The sequence below is a fragment of the Erpetoichthys calabaricus genome, chromosome 17 (assembly GCF_900747795.2).
Source record: "Erpetoichthys calabaricus chromosome 17, fErpCal1.3, whole genome shotgun sequence".
Lineage (NCBI taxonomy): Eukaryota > Metazoa > Chordata > Cladistia > Polypteriformes > Polypteridae > Erpetoichthys > Erpetoichthys calabaricus.
Genome location: NC_041410.2, coordinates 89,221,440 through 89,249,157, shown reverse-complemented (window position 1 = coordinate 89,249,157; position 27,718 = coordinate 89,221,440). Strand labels below are relative to the sequence as shown.

The following is a 27,718-nucleotide window of genomic DNA, read 5'->3' as shown; positions in this document are numbered from 1 at the left end:
CAGGACTGCAGTAACTACAGGGGAATAAAACTGATGAGCCACAGCATGAAGTTATGGGAAAGAGTAATGGAAGCTCAGTGAAGATGTGAGGTGATGATTAGTGAGCAGCAGGATGGTTTCCTGCCAAGAAAGAGCATCACAGATGTGATGTTTGATCTGAGGATGTTGATGGAGAAGTTTAGAGAAGGTCAGAAGGAGTTGCATTGTGTCTTTGTGGACCTGGAGAAAGCAGATGACAGGGGGGCTCAAGAGGAGCTGTGGTATTGTATGAGGAAGTCAGGATTGGCAGAGAAGTATGTAAGAGTTGTACAGGATATGAACGAGGGAAGTGTGACAGTGATGAGGTCTGTGGTAGGAGTGACGGAGGTGGGATTACATCAGAGATCGGCTCTGAGCCCTTTCTTATTTGCAATGGTGATGGACAGGTTGACAGACGAGATTAGACAGGACTCCCCATGGACTGTGATGTTTGCTGATGACATTGTGATCTGTACTGATAGTAGGGAGCAGGTTGAGGAGACCCTAGAGAGGTGGAGATATGAGAGGAGAGGAATGAAGGTCAGTAGGAACACCAAGACAGAATACATGTGTGTGAATGAGAGGGAGGTCAGTGGAATGGTGAGGATGTAAGGGAGTAGAGTTGGCGAAGGTGGATGAGTTTAAATACTTGGGATCAACAGTACAGAGTAATGGGGATTGGTGAAGAGAAGTGAAGAAGAGAGTGCAGGCAGGGTGGAGTGGGTGGAGAAGAGTGTCAGGAGTGAAGAAGATTTTGATCCGCTGTGGCAACCCCTAATGGTAGCAGCTGCCAATGGAGCAGGGCCAGGAAAAGGGTAAGGCAAATGAGGCACTTGCCTTGGGTGAACAATGAGAAAGGGAGACAAATTGATGAAAATGAATAAACTGCAAAATAAAAAGAAAAAAGCCAAAATTATATTGCAATGTTGCTTCAAACACCTTAAGCACACTGATGATTTGCATCGGACGCTCTTGCTCAATACACTCATTTCCTTGTAATAGATATTTTAATATCACAACTTACAGGAGATATGAAAAACTATATGGGATTTCATCTGATTTCGAATTAGATTTCATTTTTGCAGTGAAGGTCCTGTGCTGGACAGAGTACTTCATTCTACTTCATAACCACAAGGGGGTGCACTAATCCAGTTTATCCTCACAGAGTTCCAGAGCTGATTTGTGTTTTAATTCATAGCAGACAGTGTGCGTGTGTGTGTGTGCGTGTGCGTGTGTGTGTGTGTGTGTGTGAAAGTAGCACTTTTTGCCCTATAGGATCCTGCAGTATATTACTGAATCTTAGAAAATTGTTTTACAGTGATGAACTCCTGACTGTGAACCCAATTCCTGTTTCACAATTAATCCAGAAGCTGAGGTCTTCTGTTCAACACATGAAAGGCCTGGTCCATCTCAGTGTTCTGATTGGGCCTGCATTCTCTCTTTTTTTGTATTATCTTTGATTGAATTTATTAAAAGCATGTAATGTGGGGCGGCACAGTGGCACAGTGGGTAGTGCTGCTGCCTCACAGTTAGAGACCTGGGTTTGCTTCCCGGGTCCACCCTGCATGGAGTTTGCATGTTCTCCCCGTGTCTGCGTGAGTTTCCTCCCACAGTCCAAAGACATGCAGGTTAGGTGCATTGGTGATTCTAAATTGTCCCTGGAGTGTGCGTGTGCCCTGCGGTGGGCTGGCTCCCTGCCCGGGGTTTGTTTCCTGCCTTGCGCCCTGTGTTGGCTGGGATTGGCTCCAGCAGACCTTGTGTTAGGATATAGCAGGTTGGATGGATGGATGGATGGTGTGTAACGTTCCATACAATCAAGTCAAACTTAACAAAACTAAATTCAGTTCAACTCCCACCCATGAGAAAGAGAGGAAGGCCAAACAGCCAGAGAAAAACTTTAGAGTTTTTCTTAGGGAGTCTTTCTCCCCATTAGAATAGAAATGCTTATTCTAAAATGTTACTTATTAGATCCATCCAGTTTTTTTTAAAGTTTTGAACAGATCCTCTAAGTGAGAATTATATTTTGTTCCAATTTCAAATAGTATATTACATCAGTTACCCACTGACTTAAAAGAGTTGGGCTTGGATGCTTCCGGCCTGCATTCTCATTTCTGTAAATGAACGGTGGTCCCCCAATGTGGTTTTGTGTTTTCGGGTATCAGGGATGTGCGGTCAGGGGTGGCAGGTGAGGTTCATGAAAAGTAAAAAAAATCTAACAATGATAACATAAAATAAATGTTTCCACTGGTCTGTGCTATAAATTTGTTTTCTGTATGATTCCAATAATTTTGATCATCATTATTATAGTCAAAATTGCTGAATTTGCGCATTTCTTGTTCAAACACAGGGGAGAAATGAGAAGTGAGGCAGCAACGAGCCTCGCCTCACCTCGGACTGCGCTCTCCCTCACACACAGGGCTGATGCCTGCAATTGGCGCCTGCCTGGTGCTGTCTCTCGGTATGTCGCCAATATAAGGTTTGCAGACACGTTTATTATACACCCTGACTTTCTAATATGTTTAATGAATGCGTGTGACAGACTCAGTCTGATAAAACTGCAGTGAAAAGGCAGAAGGTGAGTGAGGCAGACAGTACTGTGGCGCCCTGAAGGGGGCGCATGTGAGCCTAACAGGTGCTCGTTCCTGCTGTTCTTCTACGCAGAGGCGCCGATACGTCAGCGATATCAGAAAGTCATGTGCACTTCAGCAGGCCTTTTCTTTTTATTTTGTTGTTCCAACTGACTGCCAACAAAATAAAGAATATATGTCTAAGCTTAGAAACTTCTCAAGACTGGACTTTCAGTTAAATCAGGAAGGGTTAAATAACGGGATGCCAACGCCAGAGCTAAAAGGTTTGCTTCAAACTAAGGGACAAAAGACAACTTGCTCTTTTCAAACGGAGTGGTACACCCGAAAAGACTGGCTGTGTGGCTGTCCTACCAGAAGCCACTGTTACTTCTCAACTTGTGACAATGTCTGGACTAACACGGGATATTGTGACATGAAAATTTTACCAAGAAGCGTGCAGTCAGTGAATACGCTACTCTTTGGGGTTCATAGATTTGTAAATCTGACTCTGACGGAGTCACCAGCCATGAACCTCATGTATGTGTTTTGAGCCACACTGTCTTTTTGCTTTGTGCCTGAATTCAGTAACTCGAGGATGAGATGTCAGCTGGTCAACACGACAAAGTCCTCACATATAAAGGGAAAGTGAATACTTATAAAAACTATTCATCGTCTTAACAAACACACAGTCTTTATCTTCTTCTTTCGACTGCACCTGTTAGGGGTTGCCACAGCAGATCATCTTCTTCCATATCTTTCTGTCCTCTCCATCTTGTTCTGTTACATCCATCACCTGCATGTCCTCTCTCCCCACATCCATAAACCTTCTCTTAGGCCTTCCTCTTCTCCTCTTGCCTGGCAGCTCTATCCTTAGCACCCTTCTCTCATTATACCCAGCATATCTCCTCTGCACATGTCCAAATCAACGCAATCTCGCTTCTCTGACTTTTGTCTCTCAACCATCCCACCTGAGCGGACCCTCTAATGTCCTCATTTCTAATCCTGTCCATCCTTGTCACACCCAATGCAAATCTTAACATCTTCAACTCTGCCACCTCCAGTTCTGTCTCCACCTGCTTGCAGAGATGAAAGCGGAAACTGTTTTTAAAATGATTTCCTGTGCTTCTCACACATAAGCCTTATATTTTTCATACAGATTAGGAAGTTTTTCATTACACAGAGAACCCCAGACACATGGAATACGTGACCAAGTAGTGCGGTAGACAGTAGGACTTTAGAGACGTTCAAAACTCGACGTGATGTTGTGAACCACCAGGGGGCGATGCAGCGCCTTAACCCCAGACACAACCTCACAAACGCAAGTCCTGGTTTATTTTTACAGATATCTTCCACAAAGGTCCTAGGCACTATTAACTCAACGCTCTTCACTTTTAAACTTCTGTTTCTCCTCCTCTACACCTCCCAGGTGAGCTTCATCCACTTCCACCCGACTCTGACTCACTTGGATGAGGGTGAGTGGCCTCTTTAATCTTAGATCCGGAACTACTTCTGGGTCAATCGGAAGTGCCACCGTATAAGGATTGTTAACCCCTTCAGACTCCTCCTGACAGCCCCCACAGAACACCACAGCGCCGCACCAAGGCATTACAGGTTCCAGTGTGCCCTGCAGGAGTCCATCTGGGAACTTTAAACCAGGGGAGGTTGCCACCCAACATCCTGGGGGAGGAAATGTACTGGAACAAATGTCCACCCCAGTCCTTCCATTATACCTGGATCCTGGATCAAACTAACCCAGCCGGGATGCCAGTGTGTTCTTGCTGGCATCGACATCCCGTGCCTGTCTTGTGGGTGTGATAGGGTTTCCTTTGCCTCATTTCTTGGAGTGGAATAGGGCTGGTGAAGGCATCACCCTCCTTCCCAACCAGGATGCCCACCCAGGCGATTCGTCCATCACAATTTTTTTTTATTTAGAAGAATTAAGCGGATAGGACTGGCGAGCTTTGTTGGGCTGAACGGCCTGTTCTCGTCTCGATTGTTCTAATGTTCATACAGGATTCTGATATTTTATCAATTTATAATGCATAGATTGCATTTTGTTATCTAATATGTTTCACAACCCAGTTTTTCCTTTTCCTTATAAATCTACTGTATATTAAAACGTTAAGGTCTGTGTGTATGTGTGGGTGTGTCCACTCCCTCAAAGCAATCTGATAGGTCAGTTTGGGGCTTTGGTGTGATTGGTCAGTTTGTTTTTAGTGACACCGCTTGACAGAGGAAGTCCAAGTGTGAGACACGCGAGATGGAGATGCCGAGAGTCACCCATCAAAAGTGGACAGACGGCAGGCAAGCCACCTCGAAATGACATGGGAACATGCTGGAGAGAGAGAAAGTGGGGTCAGCCATTGTACAGCGCCCCTGGAAAAATTGTCAGGTAAAGTGGGGTCAGCCATTGTACGGAGCCTCTGCAACAACTGTCAGGTTAAGGGCCTTGCTCAAGAGCCCAACAGAGTAGATGGTGGATTAGTAGGTGAATGGCAGACGGAAACCCTAAATCTGCCCTGTTCAAATCTTTATTACTGAGAGACGCATAAAGCATGGCGAGCACTGAAGGCACAGAATGAACGGATCAGCTTCTTCTTCTGTCTTTAATTCCAAAACACAAAAACCATACTTACGGCTACATGAAGTGGCACTGCAGTGCTGCCACTTGGATGGGCGCTTCTGCCAGCTACACAGCTGGTCATCTACAGTTTTGTGGCTTTTCTTGTGAACGCATTCCACCTTCCGAGACTGGAACCCATGTCCACATGACACCGTGCAGGTATTCCAGGCTTGGGTCACCCAATGGACGTTGCAGATGTCTGCTGAGCAGTTCCTCGAGGACAGGGGCCTGTCAGAAGGGGGGAGGAAAAAGCAAACATGAATGTTGGAGTTCTTGACCTTTCAGTCCAGCGGAGCCCCGTCACACTTCTATATACATTTATATAAGATTAGAACCGCTGAGAGGTGGAGTGAATAAAATTGATTATCTCACCAATCAAGGGGTGGGATGTATTACGCAGCAAGTGAACAGTCAGTTCTTGAAAAAATGGGAAAGCGTAAGGATCTGATCGACTTTGACCAGAACCAAATTGTGCTCTCTAGATGACTGGGTCGGAGCATCTCCAAAAACGGCAGGTCTTGTGAGGTGTTCACGTCATGCAGTTGGCTAGTACCTACCAAAAGTGGTCCAAGGAAGGACAACTAGTGAACCAGTGCTAGGGTCATGGGCTCCCAAGGCTCATTGATGCACGTGTTGAGTGAAGGCTAGGCCATCTGGTCTGATCACACAGGAGATCATAAGAGAAAAGCGTCAAAACACACAGTGCATCATGTGTAGCTTCAGACCAGTCAGAGTTTTCCAGACCAGTGACTTTGTAGTGCATCTTCTTATGTAGCAGACTGGGTAACACTAAATGTACTACAAACACCTGGAAGCCAAATGGTTGAGAGATCTACTGACAAGAACATTGAAAACAATGCAAAACGGAGTGAGTCCAATGTGAAGGGCTAACCAAAGTAAGCAAACACAATTAGGAACATCATTGCTTGAATTAAAGACTATTGGACCACCACTCCAGGTCAGGTCAGGTTGGGGGTCATGAACTAGTACAGTGTGTTGACACACCCACCACACAATGAAACAGCTCGGGATCCTGGTTGGCTACCCCCTAAGCAGACACGCGGTTCATTCCCACCCTCCAGAAATGACCATCTATCTGTGTGGGTGTCCCCTTGGCCTGGTTCAGCCGCTCGGGTCCTCAACAATGAGGGTCCTATGAGCAGGATCACCCTCGAGGAATCATGCCACACATGGCCGTTGTGCCGTAACTGACGCTCCCTCACAATGCAGGTCATGTGCCTCATTCGGGACTCCGTGAGCAACACAAAGTCAGACCAGTGGTACCCAAGGACCCTCCAAAGAGACACAGTGCTGTAGGAGTCCAGTCTTCTTCTCAGGTCACTGGATAGCATCCATGTCTCACAAACAGGAAGCACCAGGACTCTAAAGACTTGCAGAGATATCAGAAGCGCCACGCACCCCTTTCCAGCGACCTCATGACCCTCATGACCATCAATCCGTATTTGTCAAATCTATCTAGAAGCTGTCAGTAGATCCTCAGCTGTCTATGAATTAAATTCAATGTGATGTGCTAACCAAAGCAAACAAACACACCTAGACACATCATTGCTTGAATCAAAGACTACTGGACCATCACTCCGTATCTGTTAAATTAACATAGAAGCTTTTAGTGGTTCCACAGCTGACTACGTGCCATGATTATTGGCAGAAGAAAGGATTGACTAGGCTCTGGTCCAGGAGATGCATGTCTCTACACAGGAAGAACTTACAGGAAAAGGTAACCTACAAGATTATAAACTAGTGGTGGCAATGAATCACATTACCTACGGAGTTGCCACTTACGCCAGACAAGATATCAACAATGTAGAATGATGTCGTTACTATTACCGTCCTCATAAATTATATTTGTGTCATCATCATCTAAATCAACCTCTGACTGTCAAGTGGCCTGATGACGTATTGCACTTGCTCTCATATCCCGTAATATATTGTAGAGATTTTAATAGTCAACACTTTGAATTCAAGGAAAGGGTTAAATTTTTGTCTACAAACTACAATGAGTAACAAACTAAAACGAATCCAATTTGCAGGTGGAGTATTCCTTTAAATTACCAAGGCACACTGCCTAGGCTGCCAGCCACCTGAGGGATAAGGGTTATAAGGATATAGAAGTACCAGCAGAATGCATTGTAAACTTTTCTACCTATCTTTATACTTTTTCTGACAGCCAAGAGCTTTTTAGAAGTGAACGTAAAATATAATTACATTTCCAATTGCTACCCTTGGTTCAGAATTCATCTCAGCTCGGCAAAATAAACTATTTAAACAGAACACATGGAGAGCTTCTTACCAGAACTGATAAAGAGCCAAACATACTGTTTTTACTACTTCCGTTTTCTTGTAATACCTTTTTCTTTCATCACAGTAGGAGTCTGGAAGCAAAGAGCCGTTGGAGTGTTGGCAGATGACTTGACGGTGCTGCGTAGATACCGCTGGTCCAAGGCATCGTCCTGCACACTGAATAAAGAGAACACAGGAAACTCTGTCACGCGTCTTTCTTAAAAATTAGTCCTCCTTCTGCGATACCCGCGTTGCCCACAGCTTGCACACTCCCAGGAACCTGGGACATCGATAGTTGTAAACTGAGATGGACTGGGCAATGAGGACCCATAACACAGCAAGAAATGGTATAAAAAGTGTGTCACAACCAACAAGAAAGTGTTCCAAAATAAAGTGCAGCGCAGAACTTCCAAAAAATAAATAAAACATTCTTAAAAACAATGTTCATAATGCAGGTAAATATCCATCCATTGTCCAACCTGCTATATCCTAACACAGGATCACAGGGTCTGCTAGAGCCAATCCCAGCCAGCACAGGGCGCAAGGCAGGAACAAATCCCAGGCAGGGCACCAGCCCACCACAGGGCACACCACGATCACCAATGCACCTAACCTGCTGTGGGAGGAACATGCAAACTTCATGCAGGGAGGACCCAGGAAGCGAACCCAGGTCTCCTTACTACGAGGCAGTAGCGCTACCCACTGCGCCACCGTGTCGCCAGGTAAACATACACCTCGAGAAAAATTAAAGGCACACTTTTGAATGAGAGTACAGCATCAAGTCAATGAAACGTGTGGGCTATTGATCTGGTCAGTGAAGTAGCAGAGGGGCTTGTTCATCAGTTTCAGCTCCTTTGGGGCACTAGAGGGGCAACAATGAGACAAACCCCCAAAACAGAAAGGAATGGTTTAACAGGTGGAGGCCACTGACATTTTTCCCTCCTCATCTGTTTTGTCACTCATTTTGCATTTGGCTACGATCAGTGTCACTACTGGTGGCATGAGGCCATACCTGGACCCTACAGAGTTTGGTGGTACAGGTAGTCCAACTTCTCCAGGATGGCACGTGCCATTGCTAGAAGTTTTGCTGCATCTCCCAGAACAGTCTCAAGGGTATGGAGGAGATTCCAGGAGACAGGCAGGCAGTTCCTCTAGGAGAGCTGGACAGGGTCCCTCATAGAAGGTCCTTAACCCATCAGCAGGACTGACTGGTATCTGATACTTTGGGCACGGAGGAACAGGACGAGCACTGGCAGAGCCTACAAAATGACCTCCAGCAGGCAGGCAGGCCACTGGTGTGAATGTCTCTGACATCTCAAACAATCAGAAACAGACTTCATGAGGGTGGCCCGAGGGCCCAACGTCCTCTAGTGGGCACTGTGGAGCTCGATTGGCATTTGCCATAGAATACCAGAATTGGCAGGTCCACCACTGGCACTCACAGATGAGAGCAGGTTCACCCTGAGCACATAAGACAGACATGAAAGGGTTTGGAGAAGCTGTGGACAACGTTATGCTGCCTGTGAAATCGTTCAGCATGACTGGTTTGGTGGTGGGTCAGTGATGGTATATCTGGGGAGGCATATCCATGGAGGGACACACAGACCTCTACAGGTTATACAATGGCACCTTGACCGCCATTAGGTATCGGGATGAAATCCTTGGACCCATCGTCAGACCCTGTGCTGATGCAGTGGCTCCTGGGTTCCTCCTGGTGCACGACAATGCCCAGCCTCATGTGGCGAGAGGATGAAGGAATTGATACCACCGACTGGCCGGCCCTCCCACGCTCACTCGCCTGACCTCAATCCAGTAGAACACCTCTGGGTGGGACATTATGTTTGGGTCCATGTGACGCCTCAGCCTGTCCAGGAGCTCAGTGGTCCAGATCTGGGAGGAGATCCCCCAGGACACCATCCATCATCTCATTAGGACGTTGTCAGGCCTGGTGGGGGGCATACAAACTACTGAGTACCATTTGGAGTTGCTGCAATGAAATTTCTGCACAATGGACCCGCCTGCCTGCCACATCATTTTTTTCCCTTTGATTTTCGGGGTGACTTTGAGTTCAGCCCTCTCTCTGTTGGTTGATCATTTTCATTTCCATCCTCTCGTTCCTCATACATCACCATATCAGTCCACAGCAGTAGAGATAGCCAGCAGGATTTTTTTCCCATTGAGATCTGATTTGTTTCCAAAGTGCTCCTTTCATTTTTTTGAGCAGTTTAGATCATCCAGACACTTCAAATCAGAAGGATCCATTCATAAAAGCCATCATGAGCCGTGGTGCGCCCCTTTTAAAACTAACGTCTCCCCTGCTCACCCTCAGCAAGGGGGAGACGTCTTCTGGCAAGCTTCTTCATCACCCCCATTTCTCGGGAGCGCCACACACCCCTTTCCAGTGACCTCATGATGGTGGTCTCCCAATCCATCTGCTATCCCCTATCCATCCGCATAAGCAAAGGAACGCTTTTGCATGATGATAGCAGGCTACTCAAGAGGCCGGTAATCGGGAAACGATATATCCTTACCTGACGCCATGAACGTGCCACCCATAATGCACACGTATCTGAGACACAAACTTCTCTCTCCGCAGGTTGGTGTTCTGGGCGACAGTCATCCCTGGGCAAAATCTTGATGTGCCCGCTGGCGGTCATCTGCCGACATGTCGTTTGCCTTTGCCGGAATCCTGAACCACAAGGTGTTGAGCAGTGTGACCAGGCCTCGGGAACCCAGCTGAAGAACACAAAGAAAAATCAAATGAAATTGCAGTGAGGTTACGTGACTCCGCCCCTTCTGGTTTCCTACCCACAAGTCCCAGGGTCGACAGAAGGCGCCGTCGCTCTGTGAACAGAGCATGTCACAGGATTGACCTAAGAGATACGAAGCCTGATCGTGGCTACCTTTTATTTTTCATTCATTTTGTTGTGTCCGCGCCATTTGTCGCTTGCTGGGAATTGCAGTCCCTTGGGACAGTCCTGCTGCATGCTATGGGTGCCAGCAGGGCAAGCTACAGGAATGAACTGTCCCTAAATTTGTAAAAACTTTCACCTGACCCGGAATTAGCCACCTAGCGCCACACTAGCAGTCTGACTTCAATCTTTGCTGGGCTGTCATTTTATTTGGTGGCTTTGCTTTATGTAAAAAAAAAAAAGGGGGACTTTTTATGGGATTCCATAACTTTTATTAAGAAGTAAGTAATAGGGATTTGTACAAAATGGCTTTGATTTTTACTTTGGTGTCTTGATGGCAGAAAGAGAAAAAAAAAAGATGTCATTAACAGACTGGAGCAGCAATACTTGTCCGATCCAAAGGAGAAAATCCTTAAAAAAAAAAGCCGGAGAAGTGCTACTTCCAAAGAAATTTTTCAACATGGTGCCTTTGAATGACATTCCAAAAATATCTCATTTAAATAACTCTCCTAAGGTATCATCTGGTGATTAGCAGACCACCCTCTTGAGCTCCCACTTCTTCATGTCTCCACACCCATCTCCACAACGCCTGCTCCCGGGCTCCATACTGTTTGTCCATTTCAATTGGCCTTCTCATTAAACACAAACCGGGACGGTTTCTGCATCTGCTTTAAATAATAACGGCTCTCTGGAACTGGAAACGGTGTCCACCCCTACACACATCTCGTACTCCAAGCTGACAACAGCGATGGAGGGGCCGCTGATTTAAAGCTCTCTTGGATGGAATGCTTCCCAACGTTTTTCACTTTGCCTGCCTTGGCAGTTGGAATAAAACACCTGTGACTTTAAAGGATAAAAAATAAAAAATACACACTGGATACGTGTGACACGGGAGGAAGGGGACACAACGGCCCGTTTAGGACCCCTGAATGTCCTCAGATCCCGGGGTTCCAAAAAAAAAAAACCCAGCAAAGTCCAGCATTGTGGGAAGAACCCCTGCAGATGCCTTAAAAAGTCCTAAGTGATTTTGCAGCCTGGACTTATAGGATGGTTGATGTGTAAATCGGTACACGTGGGAACAATAAAAAGATGTTTCTGGCAAGGGCAGCCATAACAAATGAAAACTGTTTTTGTTCTGCAAAAGGAGTTACCTTGTGGGCAAAGGGGGGGATTTATTTGAAGTGTTTGAGCTGCAAACTAAATCTGTATGATGACTCCAATCAGACTATAGAGTAGCGTTACCCAGATTAGCCTTTAGGGGGCGCTATCTTTATAGACTCCCGTGAAACAAGTCTCAGATAATCTAGAACTTTCCACAATGGTTTGACTGGGTAGGCAGGTAAACAAGTCTGGCAACACATACTTCAGATGAACCAGGAACTTTGACAACCATATCTGGACGAGATATCGTGGCAGCTTAGTTATTAGCTAAACCAATGAGCTTCATGGACCGAATGGACTCCTCTGGTTTGTATAATTTCTTATCTTATGTCCTTACCAGTTGTGTTACCCTTCTAACACTGGGTTAAAATCCAAGCAATCAACGTTGACCTCGTTTACATTGCACCATCTATTGGAATGTATTCTGTAATGAATGTAATGATAAAATGCATTGCATTTGTCTTTCCAACAGATGGCGCACCACACACATTTGTATTAATAAAATGCACTATGTTAGTCATTTCAACAGATGCCGCACCAAAAGCATTCATAGTAACAAAATGCATTCCTTCAAATGTTTGGGACGCATAATCTGTTGGTGTGATGTTTCAAGCAGGGTTTCTTCCCTGGCTGGGGGTTCACGTTTTTTTTTTATCATTGTTCATTTTTGTGGCATTAGCTTAACTTAATGCTGCTTTTGTTGTCTATGTGTGACTTTGTTTGCTCAGGTTTCCTTGTGTTTCAAGCAATTCCATTTTGCCTCTGTGCCTCATGGAGCTTCATAGTGATTTGTAATACCTTTTGTGAAGAATAAATGTTTTATTTCATAAAGATTTACTAGTTGGGTTTTGAATGTAATATCCCCCCCCAGTGGGCATTTTTGGAAGTGCTTTTGAAACGTATTGGGATTTATGTGCTTTGGGATTCCTAGTCCTCAACAACTGGAATGACAAATGCAATACATTTGTCTACATTATATACCATTTGGTATGGGATTCATAAAAGTAGTGTTAATATTTTGTGATGTGCCATCTGTTGGAATGACAAATGCAGTGCATAACTCTACATTATATGCTATTTGGTATGGGATTCATAAAAGCAATTTTAATGGTTGTGATGCGCAATCTGTTGGAATGAAAAACGCAATGCATATGTATATTTTCAGCCATTTGGTATGGGATTCGTAAAAGCAAAGTTAATGGTTGTGATTGTGCCATCTGTTAGAATGACAAATGCAGTACATAAGTCCACACTATATACTACTTGGTATGGGATTTGTAGAAACAGTGTTATTATTTGGAATGTGCCGTCTTTTGGAATGGCAAATGTCTTGCATAAGTCTATGGTATATGCCATTTGGTATAGAGTTTGCAGAAACAGTGTTAATGTTTGTGATGTGCCATTTGTTGGAATGAAAATGCAGTCTGTAAGTCTACATTATATGACATTTGATATGGGAATTGTAAAAGCAGAGATAATATTTGTGATGTACCATCTGTTGGAATGAAGAATACAATGCATATGTATATTTTTTGCCATTTGGTGTGGGATTCGTAAATGCAATGTTAATGGTTGTGATTGTGCCATCTGTTGGAATGACAAATGCAGTGCATAAGTCTACATTATATACTACTTGGTATGGGATTTATAGAAATAGTGTTATTGTTTGGGATGTGCCGTCTGTTGAAATGGAAAATGTCCTGCATGTCCATGGTATATGCCATTTGGTATAGAGTTTGCAAAAACAGAGTTAATGTTTGTGATTTGCCATCTGTTGAAATGAAAATGCATTGCATAAGTCTACATTATATGCCATTTGGTATGGGATTCGTTAAGGAGCAGAGTTAATATTTGTGATGCACCATCTTTTGGAATGAAAAATGCAATGCATATGTATATTTTTTGCAATTTGGTATGGGATTCATAAAAGCAGTTTTAATGTTTGTGATGTGCAAATATAGCAACCAGACAGTCACACAGATACACAGCCACTTGTCCTTTTATTAAAGTGGATATTTTTTTTAAGAATATAGAGTGACTGTTACGATTATCTCACAAAGTCACAAAGCACACATGCAAAGGGAGATGCTTACCTAGGAGGGCAGTCTTGAAGATTACAAGGCCTTCTCTCGAGCGCCGGTCTGGGTAAGTGCTGGCACGCTGAGCTGTTCACCTCATGGTTGGCCTCACTGACGCAGCGGACGCTCCTTGATTGAGTCCCCTTATTTCCACAGCTAGCAGAGCAGCTAGTCCAGTTTCCAAGTTCCCACTGGTAATCTATGCATTGATAAACTTCTATTAATGGTTTATGTGTGTGCATTATGAGCTGCACCATAAAGCATTGGATTCACTCAAGCCTTCTAATGTTTAACTGCATGTCAAAGAGGGTGTAGATAAAGAGAAGAAGAACTTCAAGGAGCTCACTCTTCATCTGCAGGGCAAGTGCTGAGGCCCCTCATATAAGTGTCTCATTCTATTCTAAATATTTCAGACTACTAGGACTGCCACTTATGCACCCGTCCATCCATTGATTGGTTTTCAAACCCGCTTATCCTGAGGAGGGTCCTGTGAGAGCTGAGCCCATCCCATCAAGCCCCAGGACAGGGTGTCAGAGAACTTGAAGTCCCCCAAATAATGAAAGGCAAGAGCCAAAACAGGACATTACAGCAGAACAAGGGACACTTGCCACTAAACCCCCTCATTCGGTCATCAGACCAACATGTTGTTGAACTACAGGAGGGCACTGGACCACCATTTCAAAGTTCATGTTTTTCCTTTCCAAGCTCTGACCCAAACCCTTTCTCATTCACTTTCTCTGATTCCTGGCTCAGCGCGACCCAAGTTCAGACATCTCAGGACCCAAAATGTGCCACGACCCACACTTGAAGAAGATCATCTAGTAGTTGGAAAGATTTGAAACAACCGACAACTCGCCCAGGCCAGGACACCCCAAGTAGTTCAACCCAAGAGCAGAATGGAAGATGCTGAAAGAAGACATTCTGAGAAGCTCAGAACCTCATCATGGGACCACCAGGTAGCTTTTGCCGCTGATGATGTCAAAGTGCAGGAGTCCAATATTACAAAGAGAGGCTGCAATGAATGAGATCAACATGAGAGGAAACCAGAAGGAACATCAGGGCAAGTCTACAGTTGGCTTATGAACGCCAAGGCAAGGACTTCTGGAACTGATGAGGGAACGACAGAGTTATTTGGCCACAGTACCAGAAGACATGTTTGGTAAGCATTTGACCAGAAGACCCTGACACCAACGATAAAGCACGGTGGTGGGAATGTTTTAATTTGCAGCTGCTCTGCTGTATCAGGGTCTGGGCAGCTCACCACCACCGAAACCCATTACAAATTCTTCATTGTGCCAAAGGGGGCTAATGCGAGAGACCATCTATGAGAAGAGTGAAAGTCAACCGAAAGTGAACCTTGAAACATGACAATGACCCCCAAACGGACCAGTAAAACATAGCAAGTAATAGCGGAAAAGAAAGAAAGCCAAAAAAAAAAATGGAAGGTTCTGGAATGGCCAAGTCAAAGCCATGGACTTGAATCCCATTGAGATGAATGGTGGGGTATATGGGGCTTGAAACAGGGCTGTGCATGCAAGACACCTCCAAACGTCAGACGACTGAAGGAGTGGGGAAGAACTTTCTCAGAGTCGATGTCAGAGGCTGGGACACCTTAATAAAGGAAGAACTGGGGGCACTGCCACCTCCGGAGGGCTAGATGGCAGCGTTTCATATTCCCATAGGGCTCCATGGGAGTTGGAGATTGAAACAGCTCTGTTGGGGTTCTGGAGTGGGCCACCAGGGGGAGCTGTAGACCCCCAACTTCAGGCTTCCACCACACCTTGGAGTGATTCCAGACCTCACTAGCAAGCCACCAGGAGTTCTCCCACGTGCAGCATAAAAGGAGCCACCTGCCTTCATTCAGTGAGCCAGAGTCGGGAGGAGGAAGACGATGACGATGACGAAGAATGTCGGAGGAAGAGTAGACGCGGAAAGAGACTGAAAGAGGAAGGAAAAGAAGGCAAAGTGTCGTGCGCCGCTTTATTTGGGCCTGGTGCTTTATTGTACTGTGCCTCGGTGGAAGAGGAAGGGGAAGCGATTCCCACATCAACAGAAAGACATGTGCCCAATGTCTGTCTGTGTTAAGTGTGGGAAGCTGGTGTGCCCCCTGGAGGCCACAATGGTTAGAAGAAATGCCAGCTATCGGTGCCAAGTGTGGGGGGGGGGTTACTTTTTCTTTTCATTTTTCATAGAATAAACTTTTGCAAAGTCAAATTTCCATTCCAACTCCCGACCACAATTACATCACCTTGATCTAAAAACAATGTTTAAATGACGATCTAAGCATTCTTGATGGCTCCAAAAAACATCTCATGGAGCAAACTTACATTTTCACATATAATATTTTTCACTCAGTCCCGTAAGTAAACCTTTAAACTTATAATACACAAAATGGATTTATATTAAAAAAAATACAATTCTAAAGGTCTGTAGTCCAGCCGAGAAGGGGCTCTTACTGGCCATGGAGGGTCTGACTGTGGCTAGTGCTAAGCGCTCTACCTTTGCTCCTAATTCCTAACATCTTGTCACATTCCTCCTAGACGCTGGTGTTCTCTCAATCTTATATGTAGTCATCGGGTAGCCGAGAAAAGAAATAAATAAATAAACGACTAATTGCAAGCAGACTTGACAAAGTATGTAACCCTTACGCCCTGGTGCTGTTTTGTTTTCATTCAGGGGTAAAGCAGGTCCCGGCACTCTTGAAATTTATGCACCCCCTGACTATGCGACCGGAATGAAATCGACAGCCGGGGCATAACAGGGTCATAAATTTAAAGCTTTATGAGTTTATTCACGTTTGATGTTAAAATGATTGGAGGTCTGGGTTTGAATCCTGGTGTTGTTGGGTCTTCTCCACTTGTAGATGATCTTCTAGGCAGTGGAATGGCTGATTTCCATTTGTTTGTTCATTTCCTTCATAGACGTCTTTAAAGTTCTTCCTCACAGAACTCATTTGGGGATAAACAGCGGTGCCAGTCGAGGCCCACTTGGACGGATGTCGGCTCTCATTGTCCATAGTGGGTAGTCGGTTACCACTGCCCCCCTTGGTGTCTGGAGTGCGGGCCCCTTCTGCATTACAAAAGTGCGGCTGGAAGAAGCTCGTTGGGCACCCAGAGTCCTTCTGGGTATACTATAAAAAGGGGCCAGTCGCCAGAAGTGAACAGCCAGAGTCGGGAGGAAGAGGACAAAACCTGAAGAGGAGTGGAGGAAGGACTGGGGATAAAAGGGATTGTGTTGTGTTGAACTGTAAATAAATTGTGTGCTGTGTGGCAAGTGGTGTCCTGCCTGTTTTTGTCGGGGACAGGGCGGCTGTACGTGCCCTGGGCATCACAATATATATATATATATATATATACACATACATACATTCTGAACCTGCGCCTGCCAGTAACTGATGCAATGATTCAAATTGGACTATTTTATCAAAAGGCCCTGGCAGTTGATGCCAGGAGTGCACACCCCTTGGTGTACATAGCATTTACAATTTGACTTTCACAAGCGCCGCAGTGCCCACTCAGTGCCATCAGAGTTGGAGGACTAGAGTCACTTGGTGTCCAGAGTGCACATCCCTTAGGTAGCACAAATGGCGCCCCTTTTTGTATATACTGTGGGCTTCAAGGAGCTGGTGCCCCCTGGTGTATGAAGCATTCACATTTTTATTTTCCAGCAGGTAACAGTGCCCACTCAGTGCCATCAGAGTTTGACGACTCGGGTGCCTTGGTGTAGCACAAATGGCGCCCCTTTATGTACATACAGCAGATTTTAAGGAATTGCGCTCCCCTTGGTGTACAGAGCCCTCTTTGACTTTCATAAGCAGCACTGGGTACCCACTCGGTACCGTCAGAGTTCAACGACTGGAGGACTGGGGTCTCCCTTGGGTTCCGGAGTGCACACCCCTTCAGTAGCAGTAATAGCACCCCTTGGTGTACATACTGCAATCTTTAAGGAGTGCGTGCCCCTTGGTATTTGGAGAGTGCACATTTTTACTTTATAAGTGACACCCATGCGGTACCATCAGAGTTCAACAACTAGAAGAGTGGGGTCTCCTTTGGGATCTGGAGCGCACACCCCTTCAGTAGCAGAAATGGCGCCCCTTTGTGTACATAAAGTAAACTTTAAGGATTTGCGCACCCCTTAGCGTACTTGGCATGCACACTTTGACTTTCATAAGCATCGCTGGGTGCCCACTCAGTACCATTAGAGTTCAATAACTGGAAGCGCGAGGTCTCTCGGTGTTTGGAGCGCACACCCCTTTAGTAGCAGAAATGGTGCCCCTTTGCGTACATACAGTGGACTTTAAGGATTGTGTGCGCCCTTTGGTGTCTGGGGTATGCACACTTTGACTTTCATAAGTGCCACAGTGCCCACTCAGTGCCATCAGAGTTAGACGACTGGAGGGACAGGGTCTCCATTGGTGGTACATACACCTTCAGTAGCACTAATGGTGCCCCTTTGTGAATATACCATGGACTTCACCCCCTTGGTGTATGAAGTGTGCGCACTTTTCCTTTCATAAGCACCACCCCCTGGTTAACAGCACGCACTTTGGTGCCCTTAACTTTCATAAATGGTGCCCCTCAGATGATGGTGCCCTAGGCTTCCACCTGTATTAGCAAATGGATTGACCGGCTCTGGATGGCACCTACTTCAAGAACAAAGAGCCAACCGAACGAAATGTCAGTGGTTTAAATAAGACCACTCAGACTAGACCCTTTCTAATGAGGTTCAAACCAGCTGTACCCGGTTCTAATTGGAGGAATTTGAGGAAATGGGAAAGGTAGAGGTGGACTTTCATCTTCCACCTGATTATTTAAAGTCTACAATGGGCTACAAAATGTAAATGTGGCCCCATGTTTGGTATATTATCTATAAATGCAGTTTAAATAAAGATCAAATCTTGATATGTCCACATTTCATAACACGTTCTTACTTTTTCACACGACTGTAACAGAAAAAAAGTATTCCTGTTTATGGGGGAAATCACTCCAGAGTTCATAAAACTGCTAGAAAAACAAAGTGTGAAGACCCCCTTCATGGAGAGACATAGGCACTTGGTGACTCTGCAATGGAATTTCATAACTAAACCCCATACCATAATATCTTACACTAAGTCACTCACGGCCACAGTCAGATCTTCTGAAAACGAATCATTCGGGTTACACGCTTACGCGGTGACCTACCTTCGAGACTGACGCTGACCCAGGCTGACATGATCTGCGAGTTCACGGATGTATGGCACTGATATCTGCCATAAAACCGTCCAAAAAGAGTGTTCACCTCGAGGACTCGGCCTGCCAAAAGTATTTTATACTGCAAGCCTGGAACCTTCTGCATGGTCTGGTTTTGCAAGCGCCAGTGGATGGGGTTTTTGTGGTTGGTAAGAACAGGGCAACCTAAAACGAGAGGATAATTTGGATGGGTCAACAAAAAGAAGAAGAAATGGACTACAGTTAAATAGATAGATAGATAGATAGATAGATAGATAGATAGATAGATAGATAGATAGATAGATAGATAGATAGATAGATAGATAGATAGATAGATAGATAGATAGATAGATAGATAGATAGATAGATAGATAGATAGATAGATAGATAGATAGATAGATAGATAGATAGATAGATAGATACTTTATTAATCCCAAGGGGAAATTCACAGTTAGGAGCATTACCCAGACATGCCAGCGACAGAACGCACATGGGAGGGCTTACCTAACCGAAGCAAATCGCCGGGTTTCACAGAGATGTAGTTGCCAACTCGCGATGCCATCATGATTCGTTTTCTGGCCTTGTCTCTCGGAGGTACAGAAGGTTCAGCTGGTGCTTTCAGGGCTAAAGAAAAAAAATAAATGAAGGTCAAAAAAGGGTTCAGAAAAAGCAGAGCGAGGTCAAAGGAAAACATGTTTGAAATCTTCTATTATATTAACCATCTCCTGACTTCTTCTTCTGGCTGCTCCCGTTAGTGGATCATCTTGTTCCATATCTTTCTGTCCTCTGCATCTCGCTCTGTCACACCTATCATCTGCATGTCCTCTCTTACCACATCCATAAACCTTCTCTTAGGCCTTCCTCTTCTCCTCTTTCCTGGCAGCTCTATCCTTAGCACCCTTCTCTCATTATAGCCAGCATCTCTCCTCTGCACATGTCCAAACCAATGCAATCTTGCCTCTCTGGCTTTGTCTCCAAACCGTCCAACCTGAGCTGACCCTCTAATGTCCACATTTCTAATCCTGTCCATCTTCGTCACACTCAATGCAAATCTTCACCTCGGACACCTCCAGCTCTGTCTCCTGTGCCACCATCTCCAACCCATATAACATAGCTGGTCTCACTACCGTCCTGTAGACATTCCCTTTCACTCTTGCTGGTACCCATCTGTCACAAATCACTCCTGACACTCTTCTTCACCCACTCCACCCTGCCTACACTCTCTTCTTCACCTCTCTTATACAGTTCCCTCGATAAGAACATAAGAAGTTTGACAAACGAGAGGAGACCATTCAGTCCGTTTGCCGCTCGTTTGATTTCCCAATATCTCATCTAGATCCTTCTTGAAAGTTCTCAAGGTTTCTTCTTCAACTCCATGTCTCAGTAGTTTGTTCCAGAGTCTCACAACTCTTTGCATGAAGACGTGCTTCCTGGCGTTGGTCCTAAACACTCTTCGCCCTAATTTCCACTGATGTCCTCAAGTACGTGATTCACCGTTAAGCTGAAAGAACTCTACTGGATCTACTTTATCAACACCTTTGAAGATTTTATAGAATGAGATGGCACCTCCTGTGTCCTAAAGGGAGAAGTTAGTTGGACCAATCTGTAAAACCCAAATTAGGCCTCACATAGGACTGTTCTGCCGAAGCAGGATGATTTTTATTTCAGGATCAGAATACGAAAGGAGAACAAAACGGAGTATTTGCTCAAAACCAAAGACCTTTCACCAATCCAAGTGTCAGAATTGTAAACTGGTCGATTTCATATGCAATCACAATTACGAGTGCGCCAATCCCCAAGGGACCCCCCCTGCCCCAGAGTCAATTTTATATATATTGGAAGGGCACCAATCTCTAAGGTGAACCCCGATTTCATATATACGATCGCAAGGGCGCCGCTCTCCAAGGGAGACTAATCATATGCAATCACAATTGCAAGTGTGTGGGTCCCAAAGTGGACCCCCCTACTCAATTTTATTAAATATTTGGGAGGGTGTGAATCTTCAAAGGTGAATCCCCCACCCACATGATTTCATTTGCGATCGCGAGGGTGCCTCTCTCCAAGGGAGAATAAGCTAATTGATTTCATATGCAGTTGCAAATGTGAGTGTGCCGATCCCCAAGGCAACCACCTCCATATCCCGAGTCAATTTTATGTACTGTTGAGAGAGCATTAATCTCATCATATGTGATCATGATGGCACCACTCACCAGGGTAGACCAAACTAGTCGATTTCAAATGCAATCACAATCGTGAAGGCGCCGATCCCCTAGGGGGATCCCCAACCCCATTGTTGGATTTCATATGCAATTGCTAAGGGTGCCAGTCTTCAAGGTGGACTTCCCCTTCTCCTTCACCCGATTTCAGTTACGGATATGATCTTTTTGGGAGGCTGCAAATGACTCTGCCAAGGGACACAATGTACTCTTAAGCTGACCCTAGATGGGTGGATGGATGAAAGTGAATGACTACCCTGGAACAACAGGACACACAATCAGTTGGCTATTAGTTTATTGGCCATGCAACTGAGTAGTTGTGATGTCATTTTGGTGAGATCTTTACAGTAACCTTCTGCTTTCACTTTCAATTTAGTACCGTCAGCTCTTTTTAGTGATGAATCTGTGAGAAAACGAGAAACTTAAGAGTTTTGCTTTGCACCAAAATTTGTGAACCAAATGGTGTTTTGTGACCAGTGACATCTGTGAAGACGTTCCATGCACCTTTACGGATGATGGGGCACCTCTAACTGGGAACCCGAGTGCTACCGTGCAGCGGGTAATGCCTCAGCACCACACTAGTTCTGATCCCCAGCAGTCCTTGACCCTATTGGCTCTCCGATGGTTTTGTCTCTTCCAGGGATGGGGCTCCTGAGGGCAATGTGGAGCTACACCCACGCAGAGCATCTCAGAGTTGTGTGATGCTTTTTTATGGGGGCTGGAGTGCCAATCCTGCCACCAACCTCCATGATTTCCCTGCAAATTGGAGGAACGCTTGCAGGGCCGGATACAGTTTGGTACTGTGTCTCTCCAGTGAATTCTTGGGTACCGCTGGTTTGACTTTGTGTTGTTCGTGGAGTCCCAAATGAGGCACATGACCTGCATTGTGAGGGACCATCAGTTACGGCACTACGGCCATGTGGCGTGATTCCCAGAGGGTGATCCACCTCAAAGGATTCACATTGATGAGGACCCAAGTGGCTGGAACAGGCCAAGGAGGTGCCGACATAACACCTGGCTGCGGTAGACAGATGTTCATTTACAGAGGGTGGACTGTGTGTCGGCCTGGGGGGGTTGCCAACCAGGACCCCAAGCTATTTTGTTGTGTGGTGGGTGCGGCAATGTGCTGTACCAGTGCATGCATCCCAACCTGACTTGACCTGACATCTGCACCATTAAAGATTTAGAGATGAACATTACTGGATTATGGAACGTGAGCACCTACAGAATAACCTAGATGGACACAAATCCATGCAGACAACGACCAGGCAGGAATTCAAAGCTACAGTAGCCTCTCCTGAGTGTGAAGCACCTCACCATACTTCTCATACTTGATTTGAAATGATTAAGAACTTTTTTTCCATTGTGGACCCAATAATTCAAAATCTTACACCCCCCCCCCCCCAGGCAAACAATATACAAATAAAATATAAAAATCATTAAAAAGTTGAAGGTACAATGTCTGCTGTGAGTTCTACATCACATCTGGTTGCTTTCAGGCCAACGTACCAAACTCAGAATGACGCCATAAAGCCACTTACCCGTCACCAGGAGAGCACTGGCTGCTGTCGCTTTTCCCAGAGGATTAGCTGCCACGCAGAAATACGTTCCGAAATTTTCAAAAGAAACGTTATGAAGTGACAGAGATCCGTTTGAAAGCAGAACCATGTTTCCCTTCAGGAGACCTTCTTTTCGATGCCAGTTTATGGTGGGCGGCGGTACCCCTAAAGTGAAAGATCAAACAGAAACATGCAAATCAACAACATGCTGTATGACAAGAACCCACTTAAAGGGTTTGGGCTTGACGAGAAGAAAATAATAAAAAACGTAAGCATTTGCTTTGTTAAGAGCTCCTTGGTAGAGTGACGGGCAGCTAACAGGAACATGAAACCTCACGGGAACACAAATCCGTGACAGAAAGACGTGGCAGTGCTGCTGTCGCACCACCCGGGTTGATTGGGTTGCTCTGCTCGACCTTACATGTTTTTTTTAGGATACAATAAAGGGAGCAGACTACATAGAGGAAGAGAAATTAAAGGAATACTCGACCCAAACATATTATTTGTATATGTTACTTAACCCTAACCCTAACCCAACAGGAATTTTAGACACCAGAGAAAGAATAATAATAATAATAATTCTTTACATTTATATAGCGCTTTTCTCACTACTCAAAGTGCTCTCCACACATTGAGGACCCGGGAAGCGAACCCACAATCTCCTCACTGCAAAGCAGCAGTGCTATCACTGAGCAACCGGAAGCACTCCTGGTGACCCTGGAATACCTTCCACCAGCACTTCCTGGTGTGGCATAGGTGCTGGCTTCCAGGGCTTCAGCATCCAGAACCCGCACCCTGGCGGTGGCCACAGGCCCCTATAGGGTTCCCGTGACCCCCATAGCAACCAGGGTGGCTGTCCTCTGCTGGCAGAGGCACTATATAAGAGTCCCGGCTGGGTATGGCACCCAGCCGCCCATGACAGGGGTTATATAAAGTAACACGAAATACATTTATTATAGTGAATAATAAATATAACAGCATCAGCATTTAAGCATAAGCTCAGAAGGATATGAGACTCAGACACATGCCAAGTGCACATTGGACCAGGGTTCAAATTCAACTCGTACAGTTTCCCAGTGGGTGCCGATATGGAGGGCTGCTGCCATCTATAGCACCTGGGGGGGATAAGCAACCCTCAGACACAGTCCGCCCCTGTCCTTCTCTTCTCTCCCCCCACGTCCAGAGAGGGTGCAAGAACCACGTCCAGGTCGGGACGCCAGTCCATTTGCCCAGAGCCTCAAGTCAGGGTAAGGAATCTCCTTCTCTGTCCAGGCTGTCTGTCCGTCCCCTTAGGAACCATTCCGCTTCCTAGTCGGGATGCCCGTTTGGCAATTACGTACAGTTCCACGGACGTTTCTCACATCGTTGGTCGTTGTAGAGCACCGCTCACTATTGGATTCTATCATATCGGAATTCTGCATGAAAACCAGAGATTCCATTTTTTTTTTTTTTTCAGGGCAAGTGCAGGGGACTCCGCTACTGCTAGAAAGCTGCGTCAACCACCGCCATGAACAGAAGTGGCATGACAAGCAGTACAAGAAGGCCAACTTGGGGACTTCCCTAAAAGGCCAACCCTTTTGGAGGAGCTTCTCACGCCAAAGGCATCGTTCTGGAAAAAGTCAGCGTTGAAGCCAAGCAGCCTAACTCTGCCATCAGAAAGCGTGCGAGAGTCCAGCTTATCGAGAATGGCAAGAAGAACACAGCTTTTGTTCCCAATGATGGCTGTCTGAACTTTTTTGAGGAAAACGATGAAGTTCTGCTTGCTGGGTTTGGTCGTAAAAGCCATGCCATGGGAGATATCCCTGGTGGTTGTGAAGGTTGCCAATGTTTCTCTTTTGGCAAGAAGGAGAGACCAAGATGTTAATTTCACTCTGCATTTAAATTTGAATAAAATTGTTGATTTAAATTAAAATAAACAAAACGACGGAGATTAGATTTTTTTCTCAGCCGCCACTGCAAAATATTTTGGGTAGGTGACATGTTAAAAAGATCACTTTTGGGTGGAGCAAAAGAACCTTCTTCCAGGTGCCTTCAGGGTCTCCTCTGGACCTTCTGTGTGTTCTGTTCTCCCATAAAGCTCCGACTGGTGAAGACCCCCCCACGCACAGTTGTCTTCAATCTGAGCCACTGTAGCTTGTAACTCCTTCAGAGTTCTCAGGGGTCTCTTGGTGGCCTCTCTCTCTCTGTCGTCTTCTTTATTTTTCACATTTCCCATTGTCCTGCGCTCTTTCCATTTTCTTCCTGACTGATTTCACTGCACATTTCACTCACTTAGTGATTTTTCTCGTCTCCATCCCCTGACTTGAGCTTTTCACACAGCCGCTTGTTGTGTTCCTTTGTCTTTGTCATGTAGGTTAGCCCACCATACTGACTCACCATAAGTTGGCCCTTCCAGATCAGGCTCATTTAGATGACAATCAAGTTAAAATCCCAGACAGGTGACCTCCACTGAGGTGACTTCTTAAGCCAATTGACTGCATTATGTGATGAGTTAGGGAAGTCACATTAAAGGGGGTGAACTACTTACGTCATCAATTATTGAGCGTTTTAGGCTTTGTAATTCATGGCAAAGATCATTAGCGAGATGTTTTCTGTTGATCAGCGTCAAAAAATGTTGTTAAACAATGAAATGTAAAAACCTCCAAGGGAACCAATACTTTTCATGGGCACTGTATACCCTCTGGTGAGCTTGTTAGGGCAGCGGGTGACTGACTCTGTGTGGATGCGACCTGTGCCAGTCCCATACCTTGCGCCCAATGTTGCCAAAATAAGTTCTTGCCCTGCCACCCAAACTCGCATGAAGCGACTTTAACAATTCCATGTTACACAAATCACGCAAACGACTCCAAAGTCACATCAGGGTAACTGGACATTTGGAGTTGTTGTGGTCTGAATGGGCAGCTCTTAGCTTTAGATTTACGTGAACCTCCCACTTGTCCCAGACAAGGACCCAGCTGAACCCAAGGCTGAACCCCCTCATGGACGACTTGTTGAATGTGTGGGTATGTTAAATCTGGAAGTAACGCTAAGGTCTTGCATTCTGTGCATAGCGATACATTTTCTTCCAAATATAAACACCCTGGGAATGAGCGCATTGAAATTTGAAGATCGTCCCACAATCTGCTGCCAAGGGTGCCTCAGATGTTGCCGGCCACCACATTCCACGACACACAAGACAAACACAGATGCTGCTGTTGACCGAGGATCGAGACGTGTGCTCCTTCTATTCACTGCAAGACATCTGGAACTGCTGCTCCTGCACCAGCTGGGCTAAAGGGTTGCACAGGTGGGGAGTGTCCACTAGGGGGCGCAGCTGCACTAAAACTGCACTGCTAACATTCTTGTCTTATCTTATTGGAATAAAAGGAGATTGTATTGCACAGAGGAAAGAGATTTGTTTCAATTGTTATTAGAAATGAAACATGATCTGCAGTGTTTCTAAGTTTTTAAAGGACCTTGCTCAAACAAATAGCCTTTTAGACCGTCAATTTTCATAATCTTTGTAATACAGTAACAGGGTCATGGAGTGCTGAAGCCTTTCCCAACAGTACCCTGATGCCAGTCCATCACAGGGCACAAACACCCACACCAACTGAATTAAGAGGCATCAGGTGAGGCAATCCAGACATCTCTGAGTGGCAAATGGCACATTCAAGGAAAAAATCACTAAGGAGGAAACTCATTCAAAATCATTCAAAGAAAAAAATCACTAAATCACTAATCATAAGGATAGTGTGCAAATGCAGTGCAGGCTGGGAGCTGAACTTGGGCTAACTACTGAGCCACCATTCCACACCTTACAAAGTGTGACCACCAAGGGGACCTTCATCAGCTCCCCAACAACCGACACAGCAGACACCAGACACAAGTTCAAGCACAACATGTGGCTTTTATTTAGTGGGAAAAAGGGCTGCCCTACTGAACTACAATTCCCAGCATGCCCTGTGGGTGTCTGTGTAGTAATCCTAGGCCAGGGATGCTGCCATCTAGCGTATCGGGGAAGTGAAGCATGTAATCAGGTTTTCTCCCTCCCCTACTTTTCATCACACTGGCCTATTGTTCTCTGCACCCAACCCTGACCAGGACGCCCCACCCATGTGCGCCATCCATCGCAATACATTTAATGAAATCCAAACCTAAAACCCGCCTCCTGTCAGCTTAACGTTCTCCTTCCAGCTCCCCGGCTCACCCAGTGCAGGTGCCAAACGCTGCAGTCCTTCTCCCCCGGCCGTCCTTTAGCATCTGTTGGGATGCTCTGAGCCGAACCTCCATCTTCCTCATGTCCTCCTCACGAACGTCCCCGCTCTTTTAAAACTGCTCAGTGGTGGGAACGATGCACCCCTCGAAGTGCCGTTCCTCTTGCTCCCTTGCCGGACCACTGATGGGACGTCTTAAACCAGTTGGCTGCCCCACCGATGACTTAGGGGTGTCATGTTAAAGGGGGTGAATACTTATGTGACCATCTTGTGTTTTCTATTTTCTATTCTATTTCTATTAATGAATTTCGAGCACTTTGCAGAGATCTGTCTTCACGTTGACATTAAAGGGTCTTTCTCTGTTCATCAGTGTCAAAAAAGTCAAGTTGTATAACAATAAAAACGTGAAAACTCCAAGGAGGTGACAATTCTTTATGGCAACATACTGTTTAGGGTCTTAGGTAGCGGAGTGTATTACAGCAGTAGTCAGGCTAGGATTTGAACCCGGGGCCAAGTAGCAATAACCGCTCCATCAGCAGCTACCCTCATGCGCTCAGGTTTCCCTTTTTTAATTTTTAGAAAGGCAGCACAGGATCGTGTTACTGCTTGTAGGAATACAACTCCATAGAGTTTACAAGCAATTGCCGTGATTAGGCCTTAGAGCCTGACGTGTAGATCAGCCTTGTGGGAATGTATACAAATATTTCAGTTTGGTTTTTATTTTTGAGCCCCCAGTGGGCTCCCCTCGTAAAGTATCGGGTTACCATGGGCTGTCAATCACAGAAAGAAATATTTATGAAAGAAAGATTTGCCCAAGGAACCTCAAGGTGTTTCCTACCACACGATATAAAACAACTGATGGGGGTGCTGACAGAAAGAT

At 45.5% G+C, this 27,718-nt stretch overlaps 1 protein-coding gene and 1 pseudogene across 1 annotated transcript in view; one reads left to right on the top strand and one right to left on the bottom strand.

The window, feature by feature from the left end:
• adamtsl3 (ADAMTS-like 3) overlaps positions 1-27,718 on the bottom strand; it is a 537,604-nt gene that overhangs the window by 5,954 nt on the left and 503,932 nt on the right. Inside the window, exons 24-30 of the mRNA XM_051920411.1 lie at positions 22,625-22,807; positions 19,372-19,491; positions 18,841-19,053; positions 13,676-13,859; positions 10,041-10,245; positions 7,577-7,686; positions 5,222-5,436 (exon numbers count right to left, since the gene is read on the bottom strand). Coding sequence (XP_051776371.1) covers positions 5,222-5,436; positions 7,577-7,686; positions 10,041-10,245; positions 13,676-13,859; positions 18,841-19,053; positions 19,372-19,491; positions 22,625-22,807 — 1,230 coding nt within the window. The remainder of the gene's footprint in view (positions 1-5,221; positions 5,437-7,576; positions 7,687-10,040; positions 10,246-13,675; positions 13,860-18,840; positions 19,054-19,371; positions 19,492-22,624; positions 22,808-27,718) is intronic.
• Positions 22,833-26,881, top strand: LOC127526116 (40S ribosomal protein S23-like; annotated as a pseudogene).